We start from the raw sequence: 15,010 nt of genomic DNA on the forward strand, positions 1-15,010 counted from the left end.
TCCTGGCACTATAGTGGTCCTTTAAGATCTTACACTGTTATTTATTGATTTATTTTATGTCTTCTAGGTTTACCCATCAGCACCTATGCCAAGTATTGTTACCGCAAACTGCAGAAAGTTGCAATTACTGGGGGAAAAAAGGTAAATTAGAAACCAAATAAAAAGATGTATTTGTGTATTTTTGATATAGCTCTCCACTGATTTATGTGACTTTTTGTTTGCCCTTCATGTTTGTAATCGCAAAAATAACTGTAGTACACTTAAAACTATATATTAAGTGTTTTTACAATAGAATTACCCATTTCTACACAAAGTTTTATGTGCATCTGTCTCCAGCTAGGCCCTGGTTGATTTGGGTGTAGTTTGCCTTTAAGAATTCTAAATACATTACTTTTTTGTGAGCTATCATTTTAAGATCAACTCTGTCATTCCCCTAAATATATCCAAAATTAAAAACTGGAACGACACTCTCCAAACAAAAAGGATCAACACTATGGTGCCACACAAACTAAGGGGACTACCAATCCCTCTCAACATATCAGAATTGACTGCTCTACTCTACTAAAGTCTGCGGTTTGGATAGATCCTGTGTGTGACAGGAGATCAATGTTTTATTCACCTAAATATAATCCTCGTTATTGGCAGTCAGTAGAGTTAAAGGCACACTAACCTGTATTCCCCACTCCCGCCCTAAAAAACAGTTTTTTTACTCACCTTTACTCGGTGCTGCCAGCAACTCCACATCCTGCAGTGTCAGCTGGCTCTCTCACTGGTGTCTAATCCAATACTTCTCATAGACGAGCATTGGAAACAAATGTGCATACATTCCAAGCACGCATCCAAATATCAAAATGTTTTATAGAGGTGGGTTTAACCCTGAAATGTAAATATTTTGACATTGCATGGTTAAAACTAAAGGACTATTACACTCAGACTACATCACGGAGACGAAGTCGTCTGGGTGGCAGCAGTGGTCATTTAACCCCTTAAGGACACATGACATGTGTGACATGTCATGATTCCCTTTTATTACAGAAGTTTGGTCCTTAAGGGGTTAAAGGGACACTCTAAGCACTTAAACATCTTTAGTTGAATTAATCCGTTCTGGTATATAGATTGCCTCTAGTCTTACTGCTCAGTTTTCTGTCATTTAGCAGTTAAATCATTTTGTTTATGCAGCCCCAGTCACACCTCCCAGGTTGTGACTCACACTGCCTCCATAAAAAAAGTTTAAATTTTTCAATCAGATTTTACAGCATGGTGTGTTTAATTTAGAAGTTTCTATCTCCTACTCTGTTATTTGAACATAAGTCGCACACACAAGTCTGTTGGAAGCTGTAGCAAGGAATTAACAAAGCAGAGGTAAGAAATTATAAATTAAACACACTGTGTGATAAGGCAAGTTAAAGGACCACTATAGTGCCAGGAAAACATACTCGTTTTCCTGGCACTATAGTGCCCTGAGGGTGCCCGCACCCTCAGGGACCCCCTCCCGCCGGGCTCTAGGGGGAGGAAGGGGTTAAACTTACCTCTTTCTCCAGCGCCGGGCGGGGAGCTCTCCTCCTCCTCTCCTCCCTTTCGGCTGAATGCGCATGCGCGGCAAGAGCTGCGCGCGCATTCAGCCGGTCTCATAGGAAAGCATTTATAATGCTTTCCTATGGACGCTTGCGTGCTCTCACTGTGATTTTCACAGTGAGAATCACGCAAGCGCCTCTAGCAGCTGTCCGTGAGACAGCCACTAGAGGATTTGGAGGCTGGATTAATCATATTATAAACATAGCAGTTTCTCCGAAACTGCTATGTTTATACTAAAAAGGGTTAATCCTAGAGGGACCTGGCACCCAGACCACTTCATTAAGCTGAAGTGGTCTGGGTGCCTAGAGTGGTCCTTTAAGTAAAACAAACAACAAATTGGACTCTCTTTCAGAAGCTATGTAGGGAAACTGGGTAGGCAACATGCATGGAGGTGGGACTAGGGCTGCATAAACAAAGTGATTGACCTCTTAAACGGCAGAGAACTGAGCAGTAAGACTGCAAGGGCATGATCTATACACCAAAACTGCATCATTAAGCTAAAATTGTGTAGTTGCTTAGAGTGTCCCTTTAAGAAAGGAGAGAATTGTGTCATTATAAAAACAGGAACACAATGTTTTGTTCTACTTTATTGGTGAAATTCACATTGCAGAAGAAATAGCTTGGCAGTTGAGGGAAGTGAAATATTTCTTTTGTCTTTCTTGGTGAACCTCGTATCGTTTTTCTGGTCCCTGCAGGAGCTGTGGTTTTCTTCTTTGATTTATTAACTTGGGTTTCTATGTGGATTTTAACATCCCTATGTAAGGACGTGCCATTAATTCTCAGCAGGGGTGCATTTTACAGCAATCCCTTTCTAGCCAAAGACCTGATGTCTGCCATGACAAACATAGCACTCACAGGCCCTAAATCTCGTAATGCAAATATCAATGTACTGTGTGTTCAAATATTTGTATATGGGTGTGTAATATACATAATTTCATAGGACTGTCATACACCAAGAATGGCAATACTTTTTTACCAATTCTAGATAATTTTGCTATTGGTTTTGTAGATACAATCTGTTCTGTACTTGTATTCCCCGTATCACTGTACTTTGCTGGAGGATTGTCCTGGCTGTAATAGACGGATAGGTGACAGAAAATATGAACGTTAGTGAAAATGCTTACAGCACATTTGTTTTATCATCATTCTTAATCCAAAATAGGGCGCAGTTTGTTTACTCCAAAATATTCTGAATGTAAATGTCTCTCTGTCTCGCTCGCCCCTATCCCACCCCACAAATTCACACACTGTGCATTCACTGTACAAACACTTCCTCCTTGACACACACTGCGTCCCCTACACACACACACACATTACATCCCCTATAAACAGACACTACATCCTCTACAAACATACACGCTACAGCCCCTATACACACATGATACGTCCCTTATACACTTCATATTTATACGCTGAAATTTACTTGTTGTTTTATTTATATTTTCTTCTGAAGTTCTAGTTAAAACATATGACTGCATCTTATATTCAAATACATGTATGGTGACAACGTATCCCACAGTGCTTTACAATAGGTAGACAAGACATACGTGTAAGTTTAACGAAACACGTAAACAAGAGGCAGCTAGAATCCTGCTCAAAGGAGCTTACAGTCTAAAGGATTACTAGTAGTATTTTATACCAGTGATAGAAACACTGCAGTTATGCTAAAAGTTGCTCTCTGTTATGCAATTATAGTTAATGCAAATTGCAGTTTAGAAATGGCTTCATTTTTAACATCACAAGCATTATAGCATTACTAAAAGTGTAATTTTTCCTCGTGAAGTTATAGTAAGGAGAAAAGGGTAACTTTTGAAGACATAGAGAGAGAGACAAAACTGGTTCCAATACAAAATGATTTCAATCACAATAACCTTTCTAAAAACTATTCTATGAATGTAAAACTCTGAATTATTGGTCCAAAACACATACCATGAAACATCTGTTTCCAACTAATTGTGGTTTAATCCATCTTGGTGACCCAGGTCCCAATTAAACGTGGCCTTAGGTTTGTGTACACTACAAACAAGAATAAATAGTAAGGGCTACATTACAATGAAATGGGATTTTGTACAGCCACACTGTCCTTCCCTGTGTAGGTCAGAACTGAGGTAGCTTTTGATACCCTGTAATTCTTTCTGTTTCAGGGCCTGAGGAAGCCAACACTGGAAGAGATTGAGCAGGCCAGGAATGCTATCCAAACCCCATCTCTCTTTGGAAGCTCCTTGGAGGAGATTATGGAGCGTCAAAGAGAGGTGTATCCTGACCGGCGACTTCCCTGGGTGCAGACTCAGCTGTCCCAGCAAGTGCTAAACCTTGGAGGCGAGAGGACCGAAGGAATATTCAGGTACATATTTCACTAGCAGGTGACCACTTAAGGGGACACCCCATTTATTAAAAATAAACATTTAAAAATAATAAAACAAATATTCTAAGTGCCCCAGGTTTGCAAGTATTCCCTGGAGCGTTATGTCCTAGCCATCTACTGGCCTCCCATTTCTTCCCCATTCTTTCAGTAGGAGAATTCTTGAACTTGAACATTTCTCAATGGAAGCCATGCAGTACTGCTCATGCATATGCTAATGGCCCAATAGCAGCATTTCACGCTCTGAAATTATTTATAAAAGCCATTGGCTCCATTTATTCACTTGTGCAAGCAATTTTCATTTCCCTCTATTGTAATTCACAAGGGATCCAGTTTCTTACTTCCCCTCTTGTATGTGGATGCGCATAACCAGGTATTGGTAAGGTGGAGCTAGACTAACTAAGCTGTAGTAGTTATGGTGCTTGAAGTGTTCCTTTAACTAAGTGAGTCTATACGTAGAATCTTCATAGCCTGTTATTAAAGGGTTAATATGCTGAAGACTTTCAGTGTCAGCTCATTAGAACATTCCTTCATATTCCGACCACCAAATTCTTAGAATCATTCCATCAGTTGTCCACACCCAGCCGCAGTGCGCAGAGCAACCACAGTATTAATACATTGCTTTCCAGTAAATGGTAACAGAACAAACACTTGTACATCTGCAAGTGGTATACAGACAGTAGCCAAACTCCTGTGTATAACATCTCCGCTTGTGGTTACAGAGTCCCTGGGGATATTGATGAAGTGAATGCACTTAAAGTGCAGGTAGAACAGTGGATAATTCCGGATACCCTCTCTGACCCAACCATTCCAGGTGTGTACATGTTTGTATATGTTATTGAAAGCGTGCTTGAACATTCTACTGATCAAAATTAGAACATTGTATAGCTAATGCAATGTGAGTGACATTTTGTAACCCTCGATCCTAAAGTGTCAGATAAACACTGCATTTAAACAACAATAAAAAATATGAAAAATCTGTTTTTGTTTTAAATGTCTAAAAAGGTTACTTTTTTCTTGAGGCCTTTTGTGCTATTTCAGTCCGTTTGCAGATTGTGTTAAAGGTATCATAATCATTAGAACCTAGGCACCTTCTTACAAATAAATTATAATATTTATAAAATATATAATAAATTAGGAGGTGTAACTAGCCCCAAGCACACACGTGCAAATTACTCTGGATGTGCAGTGTTTCAAGCAGAAACACTGCACATCCAGACTCCTACCACCATAACCACTTCACAAAGCAGACGTGGTCATGGTTGTGGAGTAAGCCCTGAAGTTTTGTATGAATTCACGTTTAGGGAAGTCAATATTTTGCATTTCAAGGGAATATTCTAACAATTTCTTATATGTATTTTTAGAACAAATGAATCGTTTTTAAGAGTTTTCTTTTTCCCCCCCTTCAATTAATGATACATTCTCTGAACATTCAGCTTTAACTGCAGTTGCAGCAAGCCAAGGCCTCGATTTAGTAAGATTTCCAAGTCATTAAATTCTTTCATTTGGAAAAGTTATTCTGATCATTTGGAATGCTTTTTAAATCGAGGCCCAAGTTTAATAGGCTAGTTTTAAATGAATTGAATATCTTTGAGGAAAACAAAGTTAATACGAAATGAAGACTAAGTGCACGAAGCGTCAGCCTAAAATTACAGTCACCTTGGCTCTGTCTAAACACGTCTATAAATAGACTATTGACATTGGGTGGATTGGTCTCTTGGAGCGTTCAAGGTTCTACGCATAGCTCAGGCAGGAAGTGCTAGTATAGTAGCAGTGCTCTTGATAACGCACATGTCAGGAATACTGATAGACAACACGACTATATTCTTAATAAATAAAATGTGCTAGGCCTATCTAAGCCATTGCAATGTTGATGCTTGTTGCTATGTGTGTCTACAAAAGCTGTTGTGGCAATGTGGACACTTTTGTTGAATCTACACAATAAAATAAATAATAAAAAAAAAACAAAAAAAAACATGGAGTTTTCTTGGGATATAAACTTATTGCTCTTTCATTCTGAAACCAGGAATGGACTGAATTCCTTCTGCCAGTCCCTGGCCTCTCAGTTTTCGTCGATTCAGTGGGCGTGCATGTGCAGAGAACATCATTTCCCTTGAAACTAAAAATAATTCTATACACTCTACAGTTTCTTTCTATCGATCATATTTCTTATGAACAAAAGAAAAGAACATGCATACATTTTCTATTTGTTATTGTGATGGTATGAACAAGCACCTAAAGTTTAAATGTAAAAAAATATATATTAATCTGTCGGACATTGCATGTTTTATGTTAAAATGTGTGTCAAGCTCTTTGATGGATGAGATTAGTCGTAAAACAATTTAAAGGAGTTTTTTCTGTGTCCTCCCAGCATCCCTCTTGAAACTGTGGTACAGAGAGCTCGAGGAGCCTCTGATCCCTCAGCAGTTTTACAAGCAGTGCATCAGCAACTATGAAAATCCCGATGCAGCCGTATCTGTGGTTCAACAGCTTCCAGAGCTCAACAGACTTGTTCTCTGTTATCTCATCCATTTTCTGCAGGTAGGACATTTACCCAGAACTTTGTTTGGTGCTCCTCGTATGTTTGATACCGAGTGTGTGGGTTCTTCAACAGTACTATATTACTGTAGCCGGTCCCCATACTACACACCCTACGCCACATGACGATGTACGCGGGGTCCTGGGGGGCAAGACAGAACCATGTTCGGAGACCTTCTATTCGAGTCCTGGCACACACACACCCCCCCCCCCGGCCCCCACCCTCACAGACACACGGCAACTAACTTAGCTCCCACCCCGACGGAGATGGGCAAAGCAACTAACCCACTCATCTTCATGAGGCCCCTTGGGGTGCACACACCACCCCGAGACGGAGGCAAAGACACCCACAATCCCCCGCGTGGGAGGGGGGCTGTTAACCTTCCCCCGCAGCAAAAAGCAAAAACCAATATACACGCACACCTTGACCCCTAACACGAGCAATAACTACATCAATAACAATCACAGATACAAAGCTACACCCACGGTGGCTGAGCGATGGTAGACAACCACTCGAATCCACGTTACATATACACCAATAGGACTCACTCACTGGGGCCTTTGGACACGTCCCTGGTAGGAGAGACCACCCCCCCGCCTCAGTTCGTGTGAACACTGAAACCCTGCGGTGAGGCGCCGACGGGATACCACCGTTGAATAACAGGTGGACCGAGTCGCTGCCTGCTACCGCAGGCACACGAACCTCCCTTCCCGGACGGGAAGGGCACCCGACACCAAACCCAGGTGTCGTAGCTGTCTCTCCCTTGAGACGCTTCCTACTACACCTTCCTTACCCACCACTACCCCACCTCACCTCCTTTCCCACCCGACCTCGGCATCGGCCGGACCGCCGGGTGCTCGCGGCCGCGGACACCTACGGGGCTCCAGGAGACCCGACACCGCTGGTGCAACACATGGATGTGCCCCCTGCCTCGCACCCGGCAAATGCCGCACAGACAGCCAGAGCCCACAAGACCTACCTCCCGGACCCATACAGAGTCTGGACTCTGAACTGCAGGGGATTAAATATCCCAGAGAGGCGATCGCAACTACTCCGAGACTTGCGCAGGGACCGTATCGCGGTGGCCTTTCTGCAAGAAACCCACTTTAAAGAAGGCTCCGCACCGCCGCTTAAGAGCAGAGAGTACCCAATGGGATTCTTCAGCAACCACCCACTCGCAAAACGAGCAGGGGTAGCAATACTCCTCGCGGCAAAGCTTCAATTCCGGGAGCTAGATAGGCTGACTGACCCCCAGGGACGTTACCTCTTCCTAAAGGGCGAAATTCTGGAGCGAGTGTACACATTCGCGACACTATACGTACCGAACAACAACCAAGCCCAACATATCCGCAGGACCCTGACCAAACTCTCCTCCTTCACAGAGGGTACCTTGATTATGGGAGGGGACCTCAACACCCCCCTACACCCGCTACTAGATTCATCCACGGGACACAGCAGCATCCCCCAGGGAGCCCTGAGGAACATTCAAACGTCCTTACGCAATCTGAGACTGGTGGACTGCTGGAGGGCTGCCCACCCCACGGATCAGGAATTCACCCACTTCTCAGCTCTCCACAAGCGGTACGCAAGACTGGACTACCTATTCCTCCAACAAGACCAACTTACAAAGCTACGGTCGGTGGAAATGGCACCGGCCCTCTGGTCAGACCACGGATCGGTTACCATGGTGATGGACTCGCCGCTGATGCGCCCTGCTGCGCGGACATGGAGATTGCAAGACTCACTCCTGTTGGATCCGGGGATACGGGATAAGGTAAGCGAGGAACTGAACAGCTACTTTGATCTGAACACAACAGACGACCTGTCGGACACCACCATCTGGGAGGCACATAAGAGCGTCATCGGGGCACTCTACTTAGACTAACAGCCAAGAAGCGGCGCGAAAACCGTCAACAGATAGCCGACCTCATCGAGAAGATCGCAACATTGGAGTCGAAACACAAACGGTCCCAGCTACTTTCGACGCATGCTGCGTTATTGGAGGCGCGTAGGCTCCTACGGGACCACATCACCCAAACCCACTACCGTTCGATCAAACGCTCAAAGGCGTTCTTTTATCAGCACGCCAACAAGGGCGGCAAACTGTTGGCAAAAATGCTCAAGGGACCCCAAACCCTGTCTCAGGTACATAAGCTCCGGACAACGGATGGCACAACCACCCAACTACCGGATAGGATCGCGACTGAATTTAGGAACTTTTACGCAACTCTTTACAACATAGCCCCACCAGCCCATCAGCCGGGGGAGGTGGACAAACAAAGACGGATACAGGACTACCTGAAGACACACGTCGCGACTAGGCTCCAACCGGAGGAGAGGGACGCTATGGAAGCTCCGATCACAGAGGCGGAGATAGAAGGGGCTATCAAGACGGCTAAGACAGGACGCGCGCCCGGACCAGACGGCTTCACACTTGAGTACTATAAAAAGTTTAAAACCATACTCATCCCGAAACTCGCCCTGGCCCTCAATGCCCTCACAACGGGAGCCCAGTTCCACCATGAGTCACTCTCGGCTACCATCACAGTTCTACCCAAACCAGGGAAGAACCCCGAACAGTGCGGCAGTTACAGACCAATTTCACTCCTCAATGTAGACGTGAAGTTATTCACGAAAATACTCTCCAACAGACTAGGTCCCCGGCTGCCGAAGCTCGTCCACCCAGATCAAACCGGATTCATACCAGGAAGGGAGGCCAGAGACAGCACCCTACGAACTCTCTCCATCCACCATCTAACGCGACACCATAAGATCCAGACCCTCCTCCTATCCACGGACGCCGAAAAGGCGTTCGATCGGGTTGACTGGTCATTTCTACTGACCACGTTGCGGGAGATGGGAATGGGAATCCACATGATGCTGTGGATACAAGCACTCTACCACCAACCGAATGCTAGGGTCAGAGTTAATGGCGCGCTCACAGACTCATTCCTGATACGGAATGGTACGAGACAAGGATGCCCATTATCCCCAATGCTCTTCGCACTCTCTCTGGAACCCTTCCTGGAAGCAGTTCGGCAGTCGGAAGACATACGGGGCTTCCCATGGCAGAACTCCACTCACAAAGTCGCCGCATATGCCGACGACCTCCTATTCTACATCGTCGAACCGGAACGTACGCTACCTAGTCTGATGACACTACTGGAGGAATATGGACGAATATCAAATTTTAAACTAAACACGACGAAATGCGAAGTGCTTAATCTTACGATACCCGCCCCAGATGCCGCCACCTTAAAAACCCGATACCCCTTTCGATGGTGCTCGACCCACATGCGTTACCTTGGATTAGCTCTCACCACAGATATGTCAGAACTATACCGGATGAACTATACACCCCTTCTCCAGCGGATTATTCAGGTCCTAAAGAAATGGACTTATCCTCACATATCCTGGCTGGGTAGAATAGCGGTCCTGAAGATGAACGTGCTCCCTCGGATCCTCTACTTATATCAAACGCTACCAATAGCCATCCCAGCGGCCTTCCTCTCCTCGCTACGCACGGCCATGATCAGATATGCCTGGAACGGACACCAAGCAAGGATCCGACACGACGTCCTCTGCCTCCCAAGACCCTGGGGTGGCCTAGCATTTCCAGACATGCGCAAGTACCATCAAGCAGCCATCCTACAGAGGATTTTAGACTGGCACACGCATCCCCGCCACAAACAATGGGTCGCGCTAGACAAGGGACACCTCCACCCAGACTTGATCCCGAGACTATGAAACACAGGGAGCTCGGCACCCACCACCTTAGATCCCAACTCTACCGTAGCTCACACGCTGAGAGTGTGGGACCGTCTCAGGGGAGCCGCACACGTATCCCCGACCCCAAGCCCACTTATCCAAGTCCAGAATAACCCCAAGATAGGGGGGGGTATATCCCCACAAGCCTGGAACTTTATTGCGGAAGGTGAACACATCCCTATGCACCGTACACTAGCCAACGCGAACCTGAAACCGCTGCGGGAATTGACTGACGGATCCCCGGCATCAGTCATTCAAACTTTTCGATACGCACAACTCAAAAACTTCTATAGGACACTCCCAAATAGAGACGCACTACATCGGGACCTCACATGGTTTGAGGGCCTCTGTGATAACAACTCAGCCCCTGATAAAACCCTCTCCCGCATCTACCAACACCTCCTGGTCGGCCGACTCGAAACCAAAAATGCGCACAAGAGAAGCTGGGAAAGACTGCTGGACACGACATTCACCGAGCCTCAATGGGAACAGATACTGATTCTACACCATAAAAGCTCGTCCAGTACATATTACCAGGAACTAAACTTCAAACTCCTAACCCAGTGGTACAGAACACCAGACAAACTACATAGAATATTCCAGACGATACCGAATGTGTGTTGGAGGTGTGGCACGGGCCCGGGAACACTCACGCACATTTGGTGGGATTGCCCCCTTATCGCACCATACTGGGAAGAAATACAACGTGAAACGGAGGTAATACTGGGAGATATGGGCGAATTCGACAAGAAATTGGTCCTGTTACACTCCACGCCAACCCCCATTGGAACATATCGGAAATCCATACTCCGACACCTCCTGAACGCGGCCAAAGCCCTGATACCGCAGTGCTGGAAACAAACCAACACCCCAACCATCTCGCAATGGCTGGAGAGAATAGATGAGATCTACACAGCAGAATCGGTACAGGCCACGCTACGAGGATTGGAAGAGAAACATACGGATAGGTGGCGCCCATGGCTAGTCTACGTGGCGAACCGGGCGGCAGAGGAGGGGAGACACACAGGAACATAAACGGTGCGGATGAGGGGCCAATTAGAAGACCGCCCCACAACCTGACCTGGAGCTCCGGAGGCAGTATCTGGGGGGGGAGCGCCCTGAGCGGGGACGGTCCGGATGCCTTCCCTCAACCCCCACCCCCCCCTCACCCCCCCCCTCTCACCCCCCCCCCCCCCTTTCCCCATCCCGACTCAACAAGGTCTAAATAGACCACCACCATAACTGGGATTTCACCACACATCCCATACCCCATAGGATTACTCGACACGACACTACCTGTCCGCCACGATACACACCACAAATCGTACAATAGACGGAAGCGGGGCTACCACCCCCCGACACCGAAGGACGAATACAGCATACTGGACAATATTACCTGAGGCAACCCAAAAATGTCATACACCACACCATCTAAGGGGATGAAACTTCCATACACCTCCTGAAACACACACCAAACATACCGCCTGTCCTCTCCAATCTAACACCATGCTAGGACCCAACACGCCCTACAAACCACAGCTCCGACGTCATGACACACCATACCGACCCGTAGCACCTGACCTCAACACAATGTTTCCGCGATACAGCGGTCCCCAACTTTCACTTTACCAATACCCCAGCTAACCTACATGATACAACCTTACTCTACCACACATCACATCTTCCCCCCCCCATACTAATCAATATATAGTACTATCTAAGCCCAATGTGTGACCTTTGCTAGAGATCTGAGGACCCCAGAGGGAAGGAGGCCTCATACGCGACATATATCTACTGCACCAACACTGAACCCGGTGGGTCACTCACATATAACACCTTCCTTCACTGATACACTACGTAACCCCGCCCCTAGGTTACCTATTTGGAATAAATGTCCTTATACCTGATTGACAAAAACGTGTATAAAAAAGGAAACAAGAACTGGACATAAATTTAGGTGTACACGAATATGTATATATATATCTGCAGCTATATAGGAGTACGTATAGACTTACGAAGAATATAATTGCGGAACATAACTGAGGGTCAAACCCGAATGTGACTAAAGCTACCAAGTTTGTATTGTATTACTGGCTTGTTGAATCCCACTCTTTTTTTCTGTACCCCCCCCCCCCCTTTTTAAAAAATCTTAATAAAAATTCTTGAACCCTATATTACTGTAGCCATGACCTCCATTGAACTTCCGTAGCAGTGTGATTTTACATGTAAAATTATGTAAATTCCATCCTAGCACGAGCACAATTCCATCCAAGGATGAGTGATGTTCTGTGAGATTACCGGCAGTAGTAGAGTAGATCTGAAATTGCAGAAGAGCTAGAAATTAATTTACTACTCTCCCAGTCTATGGTGCAGAGTGGACATCAGATCCATTCCCGGTGTGATGTTTTGAAGGAATGTGGTGGCATGAATGCGCTTGTGTGATAGATTCAGCTATGCATTTCAACATTTTCTCCTCTTCTCTTTTTGCTAAACACAGGTTTTCTCACAGCCGTCTAATGTGGGCACAACAAAGATGGATGTCAACAATCTGGCCATGGTGATGGCTCCCAACTGCTTGCGGTGTCAGTCAGATGATCCCAGGATTATATTTGAGAACACTCGCAAGGAGATGTCTTTTTTGCGGATGTTAATCGTCCACCTAGACACTAGTTTTGTGAGGGGTTTGCTCTAAGGGTGAAACCAGTAGCTAATCTTGTTTTCGATCCTGTTACCTGAACCCAACGCTTACTTTGTTCATTTGAGAGCTGCGCTTTCTTCAGGTGAAGATTTGAAAGATTTGTTCCATGAGCTAGCCAATCAGAGACTTCTCAGGAGTTTTACAGCACTTTGTCGCTATCATTTGCCTGGGATCTGTTACATCTTTGTGGTTCCCAAACTTATGTAATTACCACAAGCTCCACATCATCTTCTTTGAGTTAATATTTTTTTATTTTTGTTATCCTATTTGGTTTGTAGCACTGTGAGGAAAACTACTACATTTCTTCCTGGCAAGACTCCTGCAGCGGGTGCTTCAATTTCCAGCACTGCTCTTTTCTTCTGAAATCCTTTTTAAAATATAACAGAGAGAAGATACGAGCTTGGTTAATTTTATGTGAAAATCAGGGTTTTATCTTAATTTTATTCTTTTATTATCCCTGGAATGAGTGCACCTCATAATATTTTACTTTTTTTTTCTTCGTTATTACTGTTATCTTTTATTGGGGTGCTTGACATGTTGGACTGTAAAATCAGGCCCACTGCTTGATTGCAATTACTTTCCTTCAATGTCTGGAAGAATTTAAAAAATGTTGTGTATATTTCTGTGCAGTGTACAGCTTTACATATGTTGTGTATATTGCGCATCCATCAGTACATTGATAGCGAACATCAGCACTGCATTAATTAATGAACTACATTTCCCATGGGGGTGAGCCAAACACTGGCAAAGCATTATGGTAGATATAGTTCTGCTTTGCCGAAGTCAGCCATCACTGTACTAGGGATTTAGTCAAACTTCACAGCACATAGCAGTGGGCAAATGTGAATGTCTTTATAGATGCCGACTTTTCCTTTAATTACTTTAATTTATTTATATTTGATTCGGTGTCCAACGTTCTCATTTGTTTACGTGCAGAAGTTCTAGAACAATGTCAAGGCTCTTGATATAGTGCCATATTTTCTTTTGGCTACTGGAAAAAAAGTTTTAATTTGAATTGTCCAAATATTAGGAAGGATCCATAATTCCGCCACCTCCTACTAAAGAAAAACAAGTTTACATTAGATGTAGATGCCATCGCGAATTACTTTTAAAATTAGGTCTGTATGTCAATGTTCATATATGATATTCCTGACCCATGCAGTTGTGCGGTGTGCAGATAACATTCACAACCCATGTTTAAAATGTGCCTTTGTGTATTGCGATACAAGAATAGGCTTCAGGATTTTGAGATGCCTAGATGATGACTTTGCCTCTATAAAAACCTTCCGTACTGCCTCCTTGCAAATTCCTGATTTCTTGTCTGTTCCACTTTAAGTTGTCACTGTGATGTAATCATTTACACCAAACCCAAGAAAGTGCTACTTCTGCGGCACCTCCACCTAGATAATGTATTTATCTAATAAATATATATATATTTATAGTTTTGATGCAGTGTGTGTGTGCTGGGATATAGAAATGCTTGATTATGTGTGTGTATGCTTGTAGATACCTGCGTGTGTGCTTTTGAATGTATAAATATATAAATACTTGAACAGCTGTATATTTTTTATAGGAACATGAAAGGTTAAATATAAGCAGTTTAAAAGCAGCAACATAGCCCATTGTATTTGTATGAGTATAACATGTTTTTTTATACAAAAAATAACTAAATATATATATAATAACCATGTTCAGGACATATGTAGAGTTTGAAGAGTTTCTCTTTTTGGATTCCTGCTTGGCTAACAGTAGGCAGCTATAGGAGCCCTCATTTTACAAATCCCCAACTTTATACGCAGCTTTCTTAATAACAAAAAGGGAAAAAAAAAGGCCCAAAAAGTAAATTCTCTTTCATTACCTTTGAAACATATAGAGACTTGTGACTGGTCATATGCAGAGAGACCAATAACTGCAATGTGTGTGTTTTTGTTTACTTGCAGAAGTTCAAGTTGTTGCAAAAGAGGATGTTTCACCAGAAAGTAAATTAACATGGTATATAGTTAAAGGGACGCTCTAAGTTTGAAAATAAATATCGTATTTTTAAGTCAGATGTGTCCCTTTATCCATT

General features: G+C 44.2%; 1 protein-coding gene across 2 annotated transcripts in view; it reads left to right on the forward strand.

Moving 5' to 3' along the window:
* The window catches only part of LOC134611665 (rho GTPase-activating protein 39-like), a 92,326-nt gene extending 77,604 nt beyond the window's left edge, over positions 1-14,722 (forward strand). For both annotated transcript variants that reach the window (XM_063455778.1, XM_063455779.1), the window contains 5 exons: positions 68-141; positions 3,720-3,919; positions 4,660-4,751; positions 6,309-6,478; positions 12,742-14,722. In XM_063455778.1, coding sequence (XP_063311848.1) covers positions 68-141; positions 3,720-3,919; positions 4,660-4,751; positions 6,309-6,478; positions 12,742-12,936 — 731 coding nt within the window. In that variant the 3' untranslated portion in view covers positions 12,937-14,722. The remainder of the gene's footprint in view (positions 1-67; positions 142-3,719; positions 3,920-4,659; positions 4,752-6,308; positions 6,479-12,741) is intronic.
* Positions 14,723-15,010: the final 288 nt, after the last annotated feature.

The sequence above is a fragment of the Pelobates fuscus genome, chromosome 5 (assembly GCF_036172605.1).
Source record: "Pelobates fuscus isolate aPelFus1 chromosome 5, aPelFus1.pri, whole genome shotgun sequence".
Taxonomy (NCBI): Eukaryota; Metazoa; Chordata; class Amphibia; order Anura; family Pelobatidae; genus Pelobates; species Pelobates fuscus.